The sequence below is a fragment of the Ostrea edulis genome, chromosome 7 (assembly GCF_947568905.1).
Source record: "Ostrea edulis chromosome 7, xbOstEdul1.1, whole genome shotgun sequence".
NCBI lineage: Eukaryota > Metazoa > Mollusca > Bivalvia > Ostreida > Ostreidae > Ostrea > Ostrea edulis.
The window spans coordinates 24,794,742-24,812,545 of record NC_079170.1 but is presented as its reverse complement, the minus strand read 5'-3'; the positions used below and the strand labels follow the sequence as shown (position 1 = coordinate 24,812,545).

The 17,804-nt window shown below is 36.4% G+C and overlaps 1 protein-coding gene and 1 non-coding gene across 2 annotated transcripts; one reads left to right on the top strand and one right to left on the bottom strand.

Annotated features, from left to right (window-relative positions):
* Nucleotides 1–504: 504 nt before the first annotated feature.
* Nucleotides 505–17,359, bottom strand: LOC125653504 (kelch-like protein 3). Its single transcript, XM_048883038.2, has 10 exons — nucleotides 17,299–17,359; nucleotides 15,250–15,376; nucleotides 13,796–13,982; nucleotides 10,745–10,864; nucleotides 10,138–10,299; nucleotides 9,444–9,617; nucleotides 7,401–7,506; nucleotides 6,552–7,135; nucleotides 5,353–5,514; nucleotides 505–2,176 (listed from the first exon to the last, which is right to left on the bottom strand). The coding sequence occupies exons 1-10, from the start codon at nucleotides 17,310–17,312 to the stop codon at nucleotides 2,037–2,039; spliced, it is 1,776 nt and encodes a 591-aa protein (XP_048738995.2). The 5' UTR covers nucleotides 17,313–17,359; the 3' UTR covers nucleotides 505–2,036.
* Nucleotides 14,700–14,773, top strand: Trnat-agu (transfer RNA threonine (anticodon AGU)). The gene has a single exon. It is a non-coding gene; the product is annotated as a tRNA-Thr (tRNA).
* Nucleotides 17,360–17,804: the final 445 nt, after the last annotated feature.

The following is a 17,804-nucleotide window of genomic DNA, read 5'->3' as shown; positions in this document are numbered from 1 at the left end:
AGGAAGCGGAATTCCCGTCACTGTCGTGATGTTCCATAACACAACAGGAAGCGGAATTCCCGTCACTGTCGTAATGTTCAATAACACAACAGGAAGCGGAATTCCCGTCACTGTCGTGATGTTCCATAACACAACAGGAAGCGGAATTCCCGTCACTGTCGTAATGTTCAAGCTATTCGTTATTTCACAAACGAGTCGTTCGAATTTCTTCAGCATCTGTGACGAAATATAATACTAAAGTTACACAGTTGACCTCGGTGGGATAAGAGGTCCCCCTGTGTCATGTCTTCTCAACAAAATGTTCATTCAGTATTTTAATAAGTACTAGCATGAAAGTTTCTTTTACACTGAGAATATCACCACCAATGTACATGTATATGCTTACATCATACTTTCAAATAATTGTCAAACTAGTTCTCACCATACCTATAATATTGTTACAATATTGTTTACTGAATATTTGGCAGCGTAGCTACAGTTATATTATAATACAAAAGTACGAACTCCAAAGAAAGTGTTCTTTTATTTCAAACGTCACATCACAATTTCTGGTGACTGGCAACAGTTTCAGCCACACACCTGCTCTGATAAATAATTAACATAGGGAAAACCGTGGTTACGATCAACGGTCCATAACGGACACGCGCTACCTGTCCGCATGGCTTCATTATTGCGTGTACCACTTTGAATATAGTCTCAATGATCGATTGGACCACAACAGACAACTGCTCCAATATCACCATAACCAAATTATCACGAGTCACTGTCGGTATTTTGTCACGAGTCACTGTCGGTATTTTGTCACGAGTATTTTGTCACGAGTCACTGCCGGTATTTTGTCACGAGTCTCTGTCGGTATTTTGTCACAAGTATTTTGTCACGAGTCACTGTCGGTATTTTGTCACGAGTCACTGTCGGTATTTTGGCAAATTATCACGAGTCACTGTCGGTATTTTGTCAGTGATTCTTGGCAGTACAGATACAATAATACATTACACGGTAAATATTCAGTGTTTGACAGCCAATAAGAAAGACCAGCTCTACCATCAGCATAGATACATTAACATACAAGCATTACAAATCATCGCGAGTATTTTTCGCCCCATACAAGACACCTCCTATATAATCAACATACCTACATCATTACAAATCACTGTAATCTATATTATGTCAGTGACAAACAGCCAAAACGAGACATATGCTATGTTGGCAGCATATCTATATAATTATATTGTAGGACATCGTGATTAATATGCCAGTGTTTGACAGCACACAAGACACATTTATTCTGTTGTGAACATAACTACTGTTAACAGGGAAATTTTCGCCCTCGTTTTATTTTAGCTCCTTTCGCCCTCATTTTCAGAGGGAGAATTTTTAAGACTGGACAAAACTGTTCTCTCTTATATCCCTCTTTAACACAACTGTGTCTGGGCGAACTTAAAACGGGATGAAACCGTTTGAAGGGTAGAAGGACAAAAACATGAGGCAAAAATAACCCTATTATACGTACCTGAAATCGAGTAATTTTAGAGAGTTGGATGTGGGGGATTTTCTTTAGCTATAGAATTACCAAGATATAATTCCATAAAATGAAACTCAGTAACAAAAAATCACCATATTTCAAGCTAAATTTTAGAAAAAGAAAATCCCCAACCCTACAAACCCCTGATATACGAATTCTATCCGGTTTTTTTTGTGGTACTAAAGAGGCACCAGATGTGCTGCACCAATAGCTATGTCATTAATATACAAGTCACAGTTTATAATCTGTCAATGTGTGACGACCCATAAAATAGAGACAATTTTTGTCGTTATCATATCCACAATATTGCATTAAATTTTCTGTATATGATTATTCTTTCAATGTTGGATGACCCCTATTGTTGGTAGCCTATCTAGATATATATATCAAATGTATTGGGGATTATTTTGGGTTTTCTTTCTTTCCAATAAACGATGGCTCCACACATACACACACTCAGCTGGAAGCATGCAATGCTATATTTGGTCCAACATTGCTTTGGGTCTTATTCCTAGTGAACAACCGCTCCAAACATACACCTGCTCTGTTGCATGGGTTGTACAAAACTCCAGGTATCTGTGTACGAATCATAAACCTCCATTGTGCTCAACACCTTCCGGGCTCCACCTTCAAATCTAGAGTACGATTTACCTGTCAAATGGGGAAAAAAAGATAGTTTCAAAACTCTGTAGAGATTTAAGTAATGTTGCATCAAGACGGCAGGTTTGTCTATAAGTGCTTATAAAGAGTGCACATGGAACAAGTGTGCTCTCTTTATATAAACAACAAATATGTATCTGCTGCATCCTGTGTCAAAAAGCTTAGTATGCACTTCGAACCCTTTCTCACTTTTGAGAACCATGTGGCATCTATTATGAAAGCAAGCCACTTTCATATTAGCAATATTGGTCGAAGTTTCCATTTCGTAACTACAGAAGCGTGCAAGATTTTTGTTCGTGTACTCATTACAAAAATAATTCTATAAATCAAAAGATTTTGTCATATATTTCTCCAAGCATGTAAGAAATTATTACTTCTTTTATCATTTACATTTTTCTAAACAAGAGATCACGATTTACCTTAAATTTGAAAATCTATGGGGCGCCATTGAAACGTATGGTACAGCAATATGAAATAGACAGTTTCAATCCTTCAAATATGTGGACGAAAATTAGTTTGATTTTTGGGGTTTTTTTTACACTGTTTAATGTCTCACTCGAAATTTTTTCACTCATATGGAGACCTCACCATTGCCGATGAAGGGCTGCAAAATTTAGGCCTATGCTCGATGTTTACGGCCTTTGAGGAGGGAGGGATCTTTATCGTACCTGTTGTGACAAGGGACCTCGGGATTTGCGGCCTCATCCAAAGGACCGCCCCATTTAGTCACCTCTTACGACAAACAAGGGGAACTGAGGACCTACTCTAACTTGGAACCTCATGGGACCAGAAAATTGGAAATTTTGCTGAAATCCAATGTAACGTTATATCAGGGTTCTTTTAAGGTCTTGATTTCAAGGGCCAGGGCGTTTCCAATTGGAAAAAATAACGATATTTGCTTGAAATTGGGAAAAATGTTTCATACATTACAAAGAAATAGGGGAAACCCAATTCAGAGTGCTTTAAGGTATAAATGGGCTCCTTCTGACTTTCAATTTGGTCAAAGCTCACCTCATTCAAATAAGCAGAGGCCAAAAAATTAGGTTTGCATAAGAATTTTAAAGCAAAAATTGTAATCTGTGGGCCTGTGAATAAGATTTATGAATGATTTGGCTACCCTGCTTGATTTGTATTCATTCTATGGAAATTTCAAAGCAAAAATTGGGGAAAATACCTGCTTTTTAGCATTGGGAATGGGGCCTTATTTCGGCCCCCTACAGACCCTAAAATATCCCTGCATATGTTATAGTCAGTGCAGTGAGTTCTACTGACTAACACAACATACAGAAGATATCTATTCTATCAAAGATAATATCGAAAGTTAACAACTCGTGAATTAGTTCTAAGACTCCCATTCCGCAATACTCTGGTTCCCTGTTGGTCGACTCTGCATGATGCCATTTACTGATAAATTTCAACAAAAATCTTGTTAATCTCTGCAATATGTGACACTACTCTAAACAAGAGATGTTTGTAAAACACATATGCCCCCCCCCCCCCCATGGTGCAAAATTGAAAAGGGTTATACACACACATCACTTTATAGATTGTAGTATCATCAATTCAAAATATTGAGCAGACAATATCTTCCTATATCAAGAGTGGATTGACCATGTGACCTAAAATTCAATAGGGGTCATCTACTCCTTATGCTGTACCAGTGTACCAAGTTTGGTGTCAATCAAGCAAATAATTCTTAAAATATAGGATACAACATATTACTATGTCCAGTTCAACCATTGACCTTTGACCATGTGACCTAAAAATCAATAGGGGTCATCTTCTCCTAAAGATGCACCGGTGTACCAAGTTTGATGTCTGTCAAGCAAAGGGTCTCAAGATATTGAGCGGACAGTATATTCTAATGTCCAGTTTGACCTTTGACCATGTGACCTCAAAATCAATAGGAGTCATCTTCTCCTGAAGATGTACCAGTGTATCAAGTTTGATGTCTGTCAAGCAAAGGGTTATCAAGATATTGAGCAGACAGTATATTCTAATGTCCAGTTTGACCCCAATCTAATTAAAATCAGATCCTAGAATACACTCACAATCGCTACAATGGGATCTGACATAACCCCATAGGGGGTTTGTCAGCATGACCTTTCGATTGGAATATTCATGAGAACTATCAGCCAGTCAGATTGCGCCATACAGACAATGATGGCTATTTAGGTGGTTCCTGGCAATTCGTAAACAAATTGCTGTAATCTCTCTCCCATGAAGTTTATTCCACACTGTAAAATTGTATATTCTCGCATAACAAATTTTAAACTTTTGCAATAATGCCTAATCTATTCCGTTCATACCAACAACAAAATGTACGATATGAAATACACCCAAATTAAATTAATTGTGAATTCTGATTTATGTATGGATAGGGATGGGTACAATTTGAATAGTCTTCAAGATGGTTTACTTAAATAACGCGAGGAATATAACGCCAGTCAACGTAAACGGTGCATTGTAACATCACATCTAGCTGCGATATGTTTTCTTTCAACCAAACAATCACAGCCATTTTCCTTGAATTGTGAACACCGATGATTTCAAAGCCGACATGCTGATTGGCTGATATAAAGTTCATCTGAACATGACCCCTAATCGGGTTATGTCAGATCTACTTACACAGAGTATACGGCGCAGATCTAAGAAGTCTGATTTTAATTATATTGATTTGACCCTTGACCTTTGACCATGTGACCTCAAAATCAATAGGGGTCATCTTCTCCTAAAGATATACCAGTGTACCAAGTTTGATGTCTGTCAAGCAAAGGGTTCTTAAGATATTGAGAGGACAGTATATTCCTATGTCCAGAGTAGATTGACCCTTGACCTTTGACCTGAAAAACAATAGGGGTCCTTTTCTACTCATAACCAACCCTAATATGAAATATCATTATCATCAAGTGAATGGTTCTCAAGATATTGAGCGGACATGTGGTCTACCAACCGACCGACAGGTGCAAACCAATATGCCCCTCTTTTTTTCTAGAGTGTACGCAATCTTTGTTTTGAAGTTATAGTACAGCGTATTAGTCTAGAAATGACCAGGCTGGTTCATCATAGGAGAGTTAGAAGTGTACGTCTTAATTTTATGTAACTTGATCTTTTGCGCTTGCTTCACCAGTAGCACTGTCATCATTAAACATATAGACACAACTAACCTCCAATCACATAGAGTTTGTTGGACAGCACGGCAGCTTTAAGATGGCTCCTTTCCTTGTTCATGCTACAAACTGTAGTCCACTGTTCTGTTAATGGTGAGTACATTTCAGCGGTCCGAAGTCTCCTCGTGTTAAACCCACCAATCACGTAAATCCTGCCATCTGTAAAACACAGGAAATGCTGGGGATTACTGTGTTATTATGACCAAAATATCGTAAATTTTCTCTATAATACTATTAGTGAGCGCAGTGAGTTACCATGACCAAGGTGTGCCCTATAGCAGCATCTTTGCACTTTAAATCTTACTCCTCCTGGGCACCTGATCCTATCGCTGGTATATCCAGGGGCCCGTGTTTGTCTTGCACTCAATTTTGTATTCGTGAGTGATCACTGTTCGCTGTCTTCCTTTATCATATGCATGTACGTATTTTCTTCATAATTCATGGAGCTCTATTGCCCTTTCTTACTTGTAGTTGTTATAATATTTATAATTATGTATAGTATTTTTCTATCACAGTGTTCGAATAGGCCTTTGTCTTAGTCACGTGATCAAATCACATAAATAGTAGGGTCATGAGGTAGCGCGGCACTGTAAACTCAGTTACTCGAGTAATAGTTGGTTTAAGTAAATGCCAGAATGTTATATTTGCATTGAGTTGTGGCTGTGATATGTAAAATTATATATGGCATTATATGCATATATTGGCATAATTAAAGCACTAATGATCAGCTTTCTTATATGCACATGTACACGTACCGTGTGTGCTACATTCAATTCAGCATCTAATGAACAAATATATATATTTTCAAAACACGGAGGAACATAGTGAAGGAGAAATTAAAAGATACACTACAGCTCATTTTCACATCATAATCGTTTGGTGTGTTTTTCAAACACATATCGATAAAATGATAAAAATCATTGATTTTTTTTTTTTTTACGTTTTTGACAGCTATTTTGAATTAACGGCCATTTTGAAAAGTGATTGCAGCCGTCCTTGTGATTCCCTATCAGCTCACAACGTTTAAATTGGATCTGTTAAACCACTTTCATAAATTCGCGCTGGCAAATTCAGGACTAAAGAAGAGCAAACAATATGTTCCCGACACTACCAGTTTGAAGACATAATAACCATGAAGAAATTAAAAATCCATTGCATGTATACATGTACATGAATTATAGCAAAAACGATCATACCAAAGTTCACTGCGTCAAAACTGGCCCTGGCTTCTAGCATGGGTGTTACTTCATCCCATTTTTTGTGCTGAATATTACACCTCATAACGTCATTGACCTGAGTGACGTCCCTTACGGAGAGTCTTTCCTCACCGCCAAGAACATACAAATCTTTGTTCAGAGCAACTGCTGCAAACGAGGCTAAAGAGGGATTCATGGGATATTTCCAATTCTGTATTCCGCTCACTCTCAGGTCCCCATTATCACAGTCAATACTGTATGCATTTGTGTTATTGTTACACAATACAAACAATACATTGGACTCACTACAGTATGTAATAGCACCTGTAACTTTAAAGCACTCCATGATACTCTTAAGAGCATTTTCAGGAAATAGCAAAGAACAGTCTTTCCATTTAAGCTGAATCAGATCAAATTCAAAAACGCCTATAACAAATGTAGAGAAAGAAGTAAAACAAATGAGTTTTCCCAACATCTCCACCGCGTACAAACTGGAAGCCAGTACGGGAAACTGGGTGGTGGATTTCCACGTGTCTTCTATGACGTCATATTGCTCCACCGTTTGAAGACGTGGTGAGCAAGGACTGGAATTAGAGAATGTATAAATCAAGGATTTTAGCCATTAGTCATTATAACTCCATTAGTCATTATAATTAAAAACTGCTGCTTGATTACGATTACAAAGGTACAGGGATTTCACATTGCAATTTGAATTCATTCTAACAATTCAAAGACTTTTAGAACCATATTCATTTGATTGTAAGGATTAAGACTTTAAAACTTTTTAAAAACAATTTTAACCTCTTATAGGTATTAATCCAATGCACAGCAATATTATGTTCAACTCACCCTGTCCGTGATTGGAAATAACCACCAATAACAAAGATGTGCTTTCTCTGATTTCGTGGTCGATCTTTACGACTAGTTTTGTAATGCTGTATGTAGTTCTGCAAATCTACAGAAAAAGAAATCAAAACGCACATACAGTGTATGCCAAACCTTTACAAGAACCCTCACAGAAATACGTGTACTGAATGCAGTAAATGTTTACCAAGACTCTATCTTTGCTCCTCAAGAAAATACATGTATTAACTTCTGTGAAGGAGAAACTTCCAACGAGAAATAGTACAAATCAAATGTAGATTTAAAAACATTCAAAGAACTCCTAGCACATTTGAATTTACAAAACTTTTCCCAAATCAACAGCATCAAAACGTATGACTTTTCAACACATTATGCCACCATTCTAAGACTGAATATAAATTAAAGATTAGACTTTTTAACATCATAGATATCGCCTTCTTCAATAAATGGAACACGAAATATTCATACTGAGAGTCTTGAGATCAGTCATCCAAAACAATGCTCTGATTCTACGAACAAGTACTCAGAAGTTAATATTAAAAAGATGCTGGAGTCCCTCATCGACAATATCTACATAGTATTTGGGGATCAAATCTTCCAACAGTCTGTTGGAATTTTTATGAGCACAAATTATGCTCCTTTATGAATTGACCTGTTATTAGTATTCGTGTACGGCAGACTTTATTCAAATAGCTTCTACATGAGGAGAAAAATGTCTTGCTGTGGCATTCAACTTCTACATTTAGATATATCAACGACGTTTCATCTTTTAACAATACTCATTTTCATTCATGTGTCCATTCCACTACTCCCACATGACCCAGCATCGTCAGTTACCCACAATTCTCTCCATCATGAGGGAGCGCGAGTGGACTCAAAACCGTGGTTTGTGACGACGATAGCCCAGAGAACTCGACATAAAAGACACCACGGAGTCTTCCATATCTGATTCAGTTTTATATATTTTATTGAACATAGATGTTACAATGTAACGACAACTAACAACCTTAAGACAAATGGGATTGATTTCAGCTTCCCCATTGTCAACTCCCCATATTTATGTAGCAATTTTTCCATTTAAAACACCTGCATATGGTGTATACATCTTTCATCTTATTCGACTGGTCGCGGTAGCTCAGTGATAAAGCATTTGCTTTGAAATTGGGAGGTCGTGACTTCGAGCCAAACTCATGCCATGGCTGCATTGAAATTAAGACGTAAACATAGATAGTAAATGCTCCTTCGCCGAACGTTCGGCATTTCGAAGTGAGAATCGCCTGTCTTTCAGATATGGCCTTAAAAACGGCGGTCCCGTGTTGCGACAGGCTTTGGCAGATTAACAGTTCTAAGCATGGGTCTAAATTTGTGATACTTTACCTACAGCTGGTGACTTCTCAATATGAGTGAAAATTCTCCAAGAGACAAAACAAATAAACAAACTCAACTGCTTTTCTACACGAGATCATGTTCTGCGTATAAACAATTTATAATTTGAGGCAGGTCACTGACAAATAAGTTTATATTACAGGAGGTTTAAACAGTCTCATATAAAGCGAGCATTTCGCAAATGCTATGGTCGTTATAATGATCTAAGCAAATACAACCTGTCATTGTGTTGAATGCTGTCTGACGTGTTTCATACCAATTGTTAGTCTGTTCTGTTCAGACTGATTTTGACTACGGATAACTCCGTCTACCTAATATAGGGTTAACGACCGGTATCACAGGTCAATAGGGAATGTTTACTCCTCCTACGCAACCGATTTCACCTCTTGTGTGCATATATATGTCTTTCTTCTGCTCTCTATTTTGTATTCTTTATAAGATTTAGGAGATCAACCACTATTTGTTATCTTCACCTTTTCATGATGTAAAATATCGGTGTTATTTGTACAATTATTATTCATGATGTTTTAGATTTTTACAGGTTAGTAAAATTGTATATGTTCGTAGTAAAAATAAAATTTGATGGATAAAATACTGGTTGTATATATACTTTGGGTTTGCTCCCATCCTAGATTAAGGTACCTTGCATTTGGCTGGGTTTTCCTTGGAAGATGTTCTCAGAAAACTGACAAATCTCTTCCTCCGTCACCTGATTGAGTCGGACACACTTAAGTATGTTCCAGATAGTCTCCACGCTTGCTCCTTTATGGTATTCCAGCCATCTCTGAATGCAGTCCAAAATCACTCTTTCACTGCCTGTTGTCACATTTAAAAACAGAAAACAAAGGATATTTTTTCTTCATTGTCTTCTTATTGTATGGAAAACAATTTCAAACAATTTCTTAGAGAGAGGGATCCATACAAATTTTCATTTATTTATTTAACATTTCCTACGTTGGGATCCATTATACAATAAAAATCACTGTTTTACGAGGCGCCTTAATTACGGTGGGGTTTTTTACCATATCGTAAAAAATGAGAAGGAACTGTACAAAAACACGGAATCAAATGATTCTCTGACTACAAAATTACCACCAAAGATTTTTTTAAAATCCCAATCCATAGATTATACTGAACTCATGGGAAATACATAAATTTAAAAGCAAGAGTCTCCAAGTCGATTTGGTCAATGAAGGAAAATTCAAAAGAAAAAGTGACAAAGAAAATGTTCACATTGTATCCAAATACATGTAGTGACAAACACGATGAAAAAGACAGTGGAAAAATATTGATAGTATTATTTATAGTATATAGAGTTACATATGTATATACTTACCTATATTAAGATCATCCAGTCTTAAGAGAAATAACAAAGAGTCGCAGTCTAAATGCTGGAAATTTTCTTGAGTTGATATGAAGCTAAATTGATGTTTAACGTGAGACAGAGCTTTTCTTTCCATTTCTCCACAGGAAAATCTTTGAGCAAATATCCATACATCTGTAAAGTGAAACTGAAAGTAGCAACATCCATACATCTGAAAAGGGATTACTCATACTTGTCAAACTGAAAGTAGCAACATCCAGCGTCATCAAACTGACTATCAATGGAATTGAAAATGAGGATCTTTAATTCTTCCTAAAATATGACTCGTAAATGTACATAAACAGTGACCCGTTGAGAGAAAATCTACATTTATAAAATAGTCCAGTAAGATATCAATCAGACATGCAATACGTATCAACAGAAAGCTGCCTAGATACATGTATTTGCTCCCCCATTGTTTGCTTGTCAGAAGCATTTTGTGATGGTTAGCACCCCCACCCACCCCACTTCAAATTTCCTTCCAACATCCATGAGTATTCTGTTCTACAAATGCATATAACGTGTTTATCTAGCATTGACAAAGAAGACATGTTTTGTTGTAAACTGTTGCCATGGTTACCTAAACAGTTGTTGGTGTCAATGTTATCCTCCATGTAAGAACAGCAAGCGTTCTTTAGATACAGCATTTGTAGCTGGTCCATCAACATTATATAGTCCTGCACTGTTTCCCGGTTCAAGCCTGTGGAATAGATGACTCAATAAACCTTCATAGCACGCCATAAAGCAACTTTTATTTGTAAAAATCATGGTTAATCAATTAATCCTGCACGAGTTGAAACAGATGCACATGCATCTTGTAATGCTACTTCAGATACCTCATCCATTATCATTTCATCTTGAAAGAGATACTGGAGAACATTCAAGTCATTTTCATCATCATGATCATTATCTGCAACTGAATCACAGAGATTGTCACTGGTTGTCAAGGGGGTGTGTCCCGGCCCATACCAAACCAGCTGACCAAACCAGAAATCATAGCCCAGGTCAAAATTTGCATCCATTTTGCTTGTTTACATATAGCAGACGACAACAATCACACCAAAACAAATAGTTCCATGTTTATCATGCTTATATAAAAAAAAAAATTAATGAATGATATAAGAAAACAAACAAAACATTTTATTTCTAAATTGTTTTGATTTCATTGTGTTTATGCAGATATGTTTCTAGAAATGCAGAAAAGTAGTTCCGGCATCTGGTTGTCAAGGGGGTGTGTCCTGGCCCATACCAAACCAGCTGACCAAACCAGGTTATACAAAAATAACCTGCGTTCCTCAATTGGAATTTGACCAATCAGAGAAAAGGATACAATAAGAATTAAATTATAATTATATATATATATATATATATATATATATATATATATATATATATATCTCCATTGGCAAAATCGGTGGTTCACATCTACTGATTTTCAAAAAAAAAAATTCTCCCAAATCTCATGAAAATACCTTGTGAAAGCAAATTGGTGCACCTTGCATTAATAATCTACTATAAATAAACGTAAGTCAATCAATGAAACTGCATCATATATTAGTAAAGTGTAGACATGAGACTCATGTACCATTATGCTCATCAAAGCTTTGGACCTCTAATGTGTGCCCATTCTTGTTCCCTTGGACAAAATTTTTTTTAAAAATCAAATACATGTTTGCATATAACTTTATCAAATTTTAGTTATTTTACTGGAAAAAATACTATATGCAAGATCTTGTAACCATTCCAATGTCCAAATGAATTTCTATACAGACTGTGTGTCAGCTAGTGCAAATGTTGCTTATCTACACTCAGAAATGTATCATAACAAAGTAACTAGCTACTGATTGATTGATGTTTTCCGCCACACTCAACAAATTTTCAGTTATCTGGGTGGCACCCAGTTTTTATTGGTGGAAGAGAGAACCCAGGTACCTGGGAAGAGACCACCGACCTTCCAAAAGTAAACTGGGAAACTTTCTCACTTAACAGTACGAGCGGGATTCGAACCCGCGACGACAGAGGTGAGAGGCCGTGTGTTTTTGAGCGTGATGCTCTAACCACTCGGCCACGGAGCATTATGACTAAACAAGAGTACCACAAATGGTACAATATATGCCTATCGGACAGTTAAATTAAACCTGTAAGCTTATTATGCACTCTGAATTGATATCACACATATTTGGAATAGAAAAGCCGGTGCATCAATCCATCTGACCAGTGAACTGATTATGTATTTCTCTGAGAGGGAGATTGTGACAAAATTTCGGGGTAATACCTATATCCATAACAAACAAAAATCTGGAAAATCATTTAACCTACTTTTAGCCCTAAAGTAAGACATGGCGTACCAATGCAATTGAAATGCAGCCTGAACTTGTACATGTATTCCTCCAAGAGTAAGCTTGTCGGGAAAATAGCTGTATCCGAAATGAAAAAATGTCCGGAAAACTGTTTGACCTACTTTTAGCCTGAAAGTAGGTCAAGGACGGACCAATCCAGTTAAAATGCTCATGAACTTGTATTCCTTCAAGAGTAAGCTTGTGAGTAAATTTCAGGCCAATATCTGTATCTGTAATGAAAAAATGTCTAGAAAACCGTTTGACCTACTTATAGCCCTAAAGTAGGTCAAGGTGCACCAATCCAGCTGAAATGCAAACTCACTCTTACACACCTTGAGGAAGAAATTGTGACCAAATTTCAAAGCCATACATGCATCCATTATGGAAAAAAGTCCAGAAAACATGACCTTGGACAGACAGACAGATGCATGGACAAGCGTCATAACATATTATTATACTTTCATGTAAAATACTCGAACCTGATTGATCGAGAAGCATTTGAAAAAACATATTGTTACTCTCTGAGAACAGAAAACACGCACCCCAGGGTGATAGTATCTAGCAATGGGTGACAGTACTTAACAACGGGTGATATTATAAAAAATTATCACATGCGTCAAATTTATGCGCATACGGTTCGCCGTAGATTGCTAGACGACGTCATTTGAGCGTTAGTAATAAACGCGAGTACCCGCATCGAAATACGAAATATTGCATGACAGTGATTGATTAAATGTCAACAGACGTAAGTTTTTCTGCTTTCCAGTTTACATAACATTCAGTATAATAAAACAAATATTGCATGTAGTTGAGGGTAACATTGAAATTTTCACCCCTCGAGAAACCATTGTCAACCTCGGCTACGCCTCGGTTGACAATGGTTTTCTCGGGGTGAAAATTTTCAATGTTACCCTCAACTACATGCAATATTTATATAATATGTCCCATCTGACAATGGGCGTATAAAAATGTAAATAAATGCGTAACACATAAATGCTATATTTCAAGCAAAAATGCTGGAATAGATATCTGATGATTTCTATGTGCAGCAATGTACTTTTATAATGTGTGCATAAAAAATCATATTTAGGCAGGATTTTAAAAAAAGACTTTTCAAGTAGTCATGTTGTTGGAAAATTTCACAATGCCAAAAGAATTTACAAATAAATGGTTCATTTTGTAAGAAGACAGGGCATTACACAAGTAACAAGTAGACAACAAAATTGCGAATGTAACCAGAGAATTTCGCAAGGCTTTTACAAGTCGCCCCACTGAATTACAAAATAGCTCACCTGTCAAACTGCCTGTGTACATAAACTTAAGTACAGCTTTCACGATGTCCACTGGGTATTCTGTCAAGTTTATCTTGGGATTGGAGACTTGTGCTTCCTGGAGACCAGAAGTAAACATGGCCATGAAATAGTCACTGTGCATCGACAGGACTGTCCGATGTGTGGGGATATCTTCCCCTGACTTGGTCTGTAAAATGCAATACAATGTGATCAGCATATTCTGAAACTGGAAACTGACAGTCCACTACCTCTCTGATCAACTGTCATTCTTCAAATCAATTTTTTTTTGTTTTACATAATACAATACTTTCCAATATTTTGAAATTGTTTGCAATGCAAGGTATTACTGTAACATTATTTACATACATATATGAGTATAAATGAATTATGACTGTCACAATTGATGATATCCATGTGAATGAAAAATCATTAATTATGATTATAAATATGGAAAGCTATTATTGATACATGTAATTCAATGGCCTAGGAGAAGAAAATAAAATGTAATAAAAATATTTTTTTCATGTAACTAAGGATAGTGGACACTGACCTAAAATCTGCATTCCTATTTCCTAAACATATTGTTATATTTTCTTCAACAAATTGTACACAGTACTACATTGTTATGTCCATTACTACTGTAGTAATTAGGGCTATACAGACCCTGGATATTGCAGTGGTTAGAGCACCTGACTAGTAATGCAGGGGTCCTGGGTTCGATTCTCGGTCCAGCCAAAGATTTTCTCCTCTCTCCTATACTACATTTGGTGCCGTTGACCACCCCTGGTGGTGCAGGTTGGCCTGCCAGGGGCGAAATGAACCTGGGTTGTGTGTGTGTTCGAGGGTGAAGACAACTTAAGGAGGGAGGAATGTAGTAAATAGGGCTATATGGACTGTGGATATCGGCCTGGATAGCTCAGTGGTTAGAGCACCTGACTAGTAATGCAGGGGTCCCGGGTTCGATTCCCGGTCCAGCCAAAGATTTCCTCCTCTCTCCTATATATACTACATTTGGTGCCGTTGACCACCCCTGGTCTTGCAGGTTGTCCTGCCAGGGGCGAAAAAGAACCTGGTTTGTGTGTGTCTTTGAGGGTAAAGACAGATTAAGGAGGGAGAAATGTTGTAATTAGGGCTATACGGACCGTGGATATCGGCCTGGATAGCTCAGTGGTTAGAGCACCTGACTAGTTATGCAGGGGTTCCGGGTTCGATTCCTGGTCCAGCCAAAGATTTTCTCCTCTCTCCTATACTACACTACGAACAATATGCAACTGGTAAAGTTTTAATTTTTGTGATCTTCTGAGTTTTATGAAAATCCAAATCATGTATTAACTTACCAGGTAATCAAATATTTTGCTCATCTCTCTCTCCCCCATCTATCCATCTATCTATCTATCTATCTCTCTGATAGTGAAATGCAACAAACATTGAATTTCATGATTTTAGTCACTCACCATGATAGTGGCATCACACAGGATCTTTTCTTTCCACATACGCTGGAACTCTCGTTGAAACTTGTTTCCATATTTTTCGCATGTTATGCTTACCCCTTCATCATTCTCTCTTACTTTGAATCCATCACTTCAAGAGAAATGTTTTCCTAAACTCTATGGCATACAAGGAATAACTGGTGATAGATATATTGCGGCACATGATAGCAGGGAGCAGGGGTTAATTTTTTTTTACATGCTCAAGTCTGGGACTTGAGGGGCCAATTTTTGTCAAGTCACACAGTTTTTTCCCTAAAATAGCTCTTACGGCCTACAAGTTTACTGTTATTTCGGATTTCAAAAATTTTGGTTGAGCATCACTGAAGAGACATTATTTGTTATTGTTTTTAAATCACATCATCAAATGGCTAAATAGATACCAGTATTTACATTTTCAATCTTTTTATTCCAATACGCCGGTTTCGAGATACTTTCGAGTTATTTCCCTTTGTAGAACTCTCATACATAATAAGATGCGAAACAACTTGTTTACATGCGGGAGTGGGGCGAATATTCATCACTGCATAAGTAAATGTACTCAGCATGTTTCTCATAGGCTGTTTCATCACCCAAATTCAACTGATACACAAACGAAGTAAGTGATAAGTATTCAGGGAATAATTAAATACATGGAATTCTTATCATATCACGTAATTTCTTTGGTCGTAGATATCATATCCAGGATAATATGTCTTATGGCGTGACCGTGGTTGAGGGCAAAGCAAAAAATCTTGGCATTAGTATCTAGATCCATAACAGGACAAAATATATATCCCGAAATATTAGCACCTAACGTGTGAGCACAGAGCTCAATCAAAGTATTCTAACTTTAGACATTTTTGATCCACCTATTCATTGAACACGGGAAACGCTATGCAATTGATGTAAACAGTGCATTGTGACATCATATTCAGCATGGGTGTTTAGCAAATACAAAAACATAGGGCACATTAATCAAGGAGTTCATTCATTCATTCTTTATTTCCTCCTAAAGTAGATTTACAATGTCAGAGTGATTATGCACATATGATTAAGAAACTAAGATTTGCATGCTTTTATGGATTTTATGTAACATCTCAGAACGACGTGAACTTGGGTACACAAGATTTAAAATGGAGAAAAACATGACCATGCGACAGTATTCGAATTGACGCCATTGGGACCAAAATTTTCAAGTTCCATAGGTATGGTTTAATTTTTCATTAGTTTTCTATATTTTCCTTTTAAACATGTATAAACGTGTTACCTATAGGGAGAGCTCCTATCTTCATTTCTATATTTTCCATAATATCTGAGAACTAGTAATTTTTTCATTAAATGTAAAGGTGTATTCTCACTTGATGTGCATTCTCTCTTTGTTTTGAACGTATTTCATAATATTGTATATTATAATATATACAAAAGGATCAGAAGCAAGTTTGCAAAACTTATGAGTTCTTCACCTCTTTGGCTATTTGTTTTGATCTGAATTACATTTATTCATGTACTTGCATTGCATTTATCACAGTTGGTTTAAAAGGTCCAGTAAACAGAGATACATTTCACCCACAGGCCTTTTTAAATGTAGACATACTTTTCTAGCATGTGAATACATACATATATTCAACATCTATTAATATGATTATCCATATTCATGAATGCTAAAACTGACGTGTACAATGAAACTGATTTAAATTCTAAACAAACTGCGACTATTTGTCGTATATACATCGTCAGATTTACTGGCTGTTGTATTTTAATTCCTTAACTGTGGAGTTTTAAATATTACCTAGAAAACAAGATTGTGAATATGACACTTGTAAATAAAAACCCAGACATTACAGAAGTAATTAGGAATGCACCGCTGCACATTTGACATGCGAAGTATTTAACAGCTGTTGTTTAAAATCAAACCTGGCTCGTAAGTGTGCGATCTTTGATGTAAACAACAGTTGTAAATAAACTAAGTTACCGAAAAGTTTAAGTTCTGTTGTCTTACAAAAATATGACAATTTCTTAATTAGCTGAACTTACAAACGATGGCTCATTGTTTGTTTTTGGAAAACATTTCATCGGAAATTGGTAGTTGGTGTCTAAACTTAAAATGAAGATAGTACGATCGATCAACTTTATTCCGAATTACTATGGAAAGGAAATGGTTTGGAAAATTTTACGCGGTATGAAATCATTCAGTTTGCATTGTGCAAGTACAAATCATTTTTTTTTTAAAATCTATTATTCAATGATTCTCAAAGGACAAGAGTCACTTCAATTTTCAAAATTGATTTTTAATCCTTATAAAATAAAGCCCAATAAATATATTTTTAAAAAGATCATGCTTTAGTAAAAATACCTAACCACGGTAATGTATTTAACAATGTCTCAAGCCAGAAAATTGTCTCAGATTTTAGCAATTTTGGGTCTGTCTATCTATCTATCTGTCTGTCTGTCTGTCTGTCATTTTTTCTGTCTTAGTATCTATCTATCTATCTATCTATCTGTCTATCTATTTATCTGTCTATCTATTTATCTATCTATCT